Raw genomic sequence first — 5,470 nt, forward strand, 5'->3', positions numbered from 1 at the left:
AATAGAAGCTAAACTCTAAATTTTTTGAAAATGATTTATTTTATTTTTTTTCAGCCAGAGAGTCACCATGGAGGAATAAAAGAGCCACATGTGGCTCTGGAGCCGCAGGTTGCAGACTCCTGCCTTAAACTAATGAAACGTGTCACTTAATTTAACTGCCATTTTTATGCACCTGGTCCAATTAAGTTAAACTTTTCAGATGCAGTGTTTGTTTTATTAACCATTGTGTTTTTTGATGTGTCAAAGGCTTTTCCTTTGAAACCAAAAATCAATTAAAAAAGGTAAAAGGCCTACCTTGCGAATGCCTTCCTTTGAGTCCTCAACGCTATTATCTCCTGCTCCGGTGCGATTAATCATCCGCCACATCTGAGAGTACATGGCATCTCTCTCAAAGGGGTTCATGGCCTTGTAGCGCACCTGGTCGTATATAGCTGAATCCAACACGGTTCCGTATGGCAGCTCCGTCTGCTTAGATAAGTCCTGCAGAGACCTACGAAAAGGGCAAAAGGTAGGCAGAGTCAAAAACTGTGTGTGAACCAGGCAGCTGATTCTAAAAGCTACCCAAATGATCTAGTTTCATTGGGATTTAATATTTGGAGGAAACCAACAACTCTTAAATTCAATGTCCTGTAGGATATTTGTTTCTTTTTTGAAATACTTCAAAACGCAATCCAGCTTGGCCAAAACATTTATAACATCTTTCAGTCTTAAATTTAAATCAAACTAGCAAATCTTAAATTAACTCAAGTCAATGGCAAATGCAGAGATATCCACAAATGATGTATTGGCTTGTGGCACTTCTGGTATAAAAATGTGTACCAACAAAGAAAGTGCTGAGAGAGGTTTTCCTTTAAGGAGTTCTGAAGGAAACTTTTCTTTAAGGAGACCAAAAGCTAGAATAGAAAATGTAGCAAGCAACTTTGAGGGACCAGACTGTGAAAGCTGAATGCACTAATCAGCAGGACAGCACATTTAATAAGCCTTTTCTCTGAGAATGCCCAGAAAGGGATTTTTCTATTGGTAACAATCTCTACCCCTGTATCATTGTACTACAAATGTATGAACAATTTCTTCTCTTAGATTTTTTTTTTTCACCATAAGATTAAAAAACTTTTTTTTTTTTTTTATCGTGAAATGTTGTAAAAAAATGAAATAATCTGTATTTTGGTATTTTCTGGCACCCCTTTAATGGTTCAGTACAATCCGGGTCAAAGTATTTACTGTAATTTATCATAAGTATCTTTCTGGTGTGCAACGTATAAAAAACTGTTAAGAAGTAGTTTTCAAACTATTAGTTGCCTCTGAGTATAAATCACAAATGCCAACAAGGAAATAAATACCCAGTAGGTACCACATAAATACACAGCAAGTACCATGTAAGTACCAAGTAGGTACAAAATGTACCATGTAAATATCCTGTAAGCATCCAAGGTACAAAAAAGTACAATGTAAATACCACTTAGATACCCTGTAAGTACTGACTGTACTTTAAAAGAAAACATTACTGACAACAATAGTAATACATTGATGCTTATATATAGCGTCATCAAACATAGAGGGAATCTCGTATGTTAGCTCAACAAGTCAACTAAATATATCATTTCAAATCACTAAATCCGTTGAATTCTTTACTGTCTTTATTGTCGCTTTTGAACAAGTCCATCAACCCCGACATAAGACTGAGCGGTGCTTTTTCTTTTGCGTTGCTGTCAGTAGCAAATCCGGATAAATACACCTACGGTGCCCTCTAGTGGTTGTTTCTGTTTATGAAAAAAAATCTTATATAAGTCGCATTTGAGTACAAGTAGCACCCCCAGCAAAAATGGGTTAAACTCAGAGAAATATGGTACTTTCTCTGTTACTGTTTTCTGTCAGCCTCATTCTCTTGAATAACGTTTTCTAGTCGGTCAGAGTATTGGCTTGCTGACTTTTATACTCAGCAGGGGGGGAGATTAAACCAAGAAAGACTTGTTACACACATTTAGTTCCCTGCACTAGATCGTTTGTTACATTAAATTAAATTCGTAGTATTTTACATCTGATTCAAAGTACTACGGCATATGAACATCCTCATTTATGTGTAGAACCCTCTCACGCCATACAAGCGGAAGGCTAATCTCCTCCACAATGAGATCCAGATGGTGGAATAAACTACAGTACCAGAGCTGGTAGAATGCATTGTTTTGAAGAAAATAAAGGATGTTGAGATACAGCACAGTATATATAGAACCCTTGGGAACCACCTACATGTATTCCAGATTTGATAATTTTCTTTATAGTTTTCATATTTTTACATAAAACAGTTAAATAACAACAGGGCATAACATTACAGGACACTCACCTCCCCGCCACAAAATGAACCAGTAAGTGGGGGAGGGAAAGCAAGAACCAAAAAAAAATAAAGGAATAAAATAGCGAAGAACAACTTAAGGAGGCCCCACAAACAAAAAACAAACTTATGGACAAACTATGTTTTGTGTAATTAAAGCCAAAAAACAGAATTGTCCAGTTACACGTACAGCAGCTTCACCCAAAAGAGAAGCGAATAATTAAAATAGATCCACGAATTAGAATCTTTTACCGGTTTTCTTATTGGGTCAAAGATATTTCTTGCAACCAAAACATTTTTCTCACATTGCTTAATTCAAAATGTGACTCAGTACAACCTTACTTATATGCACCTCACCTTGGATTAAAGCAGATGCTACATGACGACATGCATTTCAACTGAAAACACAAATCTAAGTAACTTCCAATCACAGCTGGCATACTAAACTAGTGGCTACAAACTAACAGAAGGAGATTTACAGCTCAGGTTGATTAAAAAAATAAAAGTGATTGACTGGCTAATACCTTCAAAACACCAACAACATCAAATGTAATCAGAAAAACAGTGGAAATAAACTCTTTTCTCTTAGTTCTTTCATTTCTTGTTGGTCTGGCTTCTATCCAAACACTGCTGCCACTTGAGAATTGAATTACAAATTATGAACAGTTTGCTTTTCAAAGAGTTTGACCACAAACAAATGTAACACAGAACCCATTACATGAACTAATTAGTGTTTGTTTGTTAAATACATGCTTACACACCACCCATGGATTTCAGTTCCACACATCTGCATAGGAAACAAAGCACGCATATGAAAATAGTAAACATTTTATTCTTATTAATTAAAACAACTACCACAATATTCTGTCATAGATTGTGCTGTGATAAAATTGATTTATGTTAGTACTGTTTGAATAATTACACGACTATTTGTGTGGTCAGTCTAATACATCTGCACACAAACAAAAGTGCAGGATTCACATAAGGACTTTAAAAAGGGAGACTTTCATTTTCTCTTCTCCTCAAACCCTTCTAAACCTGAAACCTTTCTAAAAAAAAATCCTTTAAAGATTTTAATGAACTCTGCTGTGAACATGAATCTTTTATGCCGTCAATTAATCTTTGGCCTTAATAATCTTCCCTCTCTACAGTACTCCCCGGAGAATATGCTAGATTGTCAGCATACTCTGACCAGGATTCCCCCATCGTGAATTGGTTTCTTACTGCAGTGGCAATTATGGACTTATTCTTTGCTGGTACATGTCCGTAGACAGAGAGACAAAAGGAAATGCACGTCATGCTTTTGCAACATTATATTAAAGTAAACATTTTTTTTTTATTTCACAAACTTTTTATGTCTGCAATATTTTACAATTTTATATTTGTCTACAATTATTTTATCTAGTCTAGTCATAACTGAAAGAAAGGAATAATTGGTTTAGGTTGTGCTGCAAACTGAACATTTGACAAGATCATTTTATACGAAGCTCAACTGTTCATTATATGGCTTTCAATGGAGCGATTCTTATTTGAATGTTACTGAACATTTTATAATTCTAAAGGAACTGTTTCAATTGATAATTTAGCAAAGGTTAAAGTCTTTAGTCCGCTTTTGAATCTGAAAAGGGGATTGGTAATAATAAGGACTGAAGGGTGTTTTCTTCTAATATTACTATGAGAAAAAATGATCATTGTCAGGTACAATTATACAGAAAAATACTTTTATATTTAAATAGATACTAAAAACTGTACAAAATTATCACTAGTACTTTTTTTAGTACTTTTTAGTTTGAGACCTCCTTCCATCCTGAATTTGATGCTATGGTACCAAATGTTGCAATTTCACCAAGAAAAAGAGTTTTTTGTTTGTAAAAAGAGAGAAACTTCCCATTTACGCCCATGCTTTTTTACACCAAAAATTTGCCCGTTTACACTCTGGTTTCAAGAATTTTTCATAGATGTTGCTATATTTCCTACTCATGGGGTATTTTGTGGAGCTAGTTGATAAATTAAAAATGCATTTGTGGTACAAACACCAAACTTGGTATAGATGTACCTTTCAAAATCCAAGATTTTAAAATATATAGAACTCCTTTTAAACTCTTTTTAAAAAAAATACATATTTAATAGTTTCATTGTGTTATGCATTGTATGCAAAATATGCTGTATATTTATGATTAAGAGTAAACATGTACTAGTGTATGTGGCTGTATGCGTATTTTCCATTCATTTTAATGGCTAATTGTCCTAAGTTGATATACAGAATCAGTGTATCAGTAGACATATATTTTCGTTGTTTGTCTTGGTTTTTTGGTTTTAAACAATTTCAGGCAGACACATAAAAGCAGACACGTGTCAATCATAAATCATTTTTCTCCACATATAAACGCTCCTGTGCTCAGGTGAGTGTGTTTACACCAGTACATGAAGTACATGTTTTGTTTTCGGATTGATAGGAGGGTTGACCCATGGGTGGACTCAAATCAGAGTTTCAAACTTTACTTTGTCCAGCCAATTTTCTGTTTTTGGAATACCGTTGATGGTTGGGGTAATTACCAGTTAATGGGCTTCTCTCACTTTAGGCAAAATTTTATGCCAAGTGGAATCCAATGGGTAATGTTAGAGATTAAGAGCCGACTGTGTGTTTTTTTTTTTTAATGAGTGGGAAAAAAAGAATAAGGAGCAGTTTTTAGCCAGAAGTTTCCTCTTTCAGCAAGCACCAACGAATTAACTGGATTGAAAAATGAAATGGCGAAATAGATCTTAAAAGTATTTCTAATATTAATTTTGGAGTTAAATGTAGCTTTAAGAAATGTGTTCCCTTTGGACCAAGCAGGCCAAAGTCTATTAGCCTAATTGAAAATAGTTTTAGTATTATCTTTCATCTAAAATTGTACAAAAACAGTTTGTACAAAGACAAGTGCATGATGGGAGACTTTCAGGAGTTCTTTTGGTAAAGTGAAATCAAGCAGGGAGCTATTGGGAAGATTCGTTTCACTCGACTTGCTTGACTTTATCACCTGCTTCAAACAAAGACAGTTCCTGATTTTCTTGAGTGGGTCTGACATTGATCGCAACCCGCGCATTGTGTACCTCACCTCAGTGTTAGAACGGCAGTGAAGAGGATAAAGTGGAGAAGTC

The 5,470-nt window shown here is 34.9% G+C and overlaps 1 protein-coding gene across 1 annotated transcript in view; it reads right to left on the reverse strand.

The window, feature by feature from the left end:
* Window positions 1–294: 294 nt before the first annotated feature.
* The window catches only part of LOC112148145 (glutamate receptor, ionotropic, delta 2), a gene marked incomplete at both ends in the record, with an annotated part of 463,040 nt that continues 457,864 nt past the window's right edge, over window positions 295–5,470 (reverse strand). Inside the window, 1 exon segment of the mRNA XM_024274979.2 lies at window positions 295–490. Within this exon segment, the coding sequence (XP_024130747.1) occupies window positions 295–490 (196 nt within the window).

The sequence above is a fragment of the Oryzias melastigma genome, linkage group LG9 (assembly GCF_002922805.2).
Source record: "Oryzias melastigma strain HK-1 linkage group LG9, ASM292280v2, whole genome shotgun sequence".
In the NCBI taxonomy this organism is placed as follows: domain Eukaryota; kingdom Metazoa; phylum Chordata; class Actinopteri; order Beloniformes; family Adrianichthyidae; genus Oryzias; species Oryzias melastigma.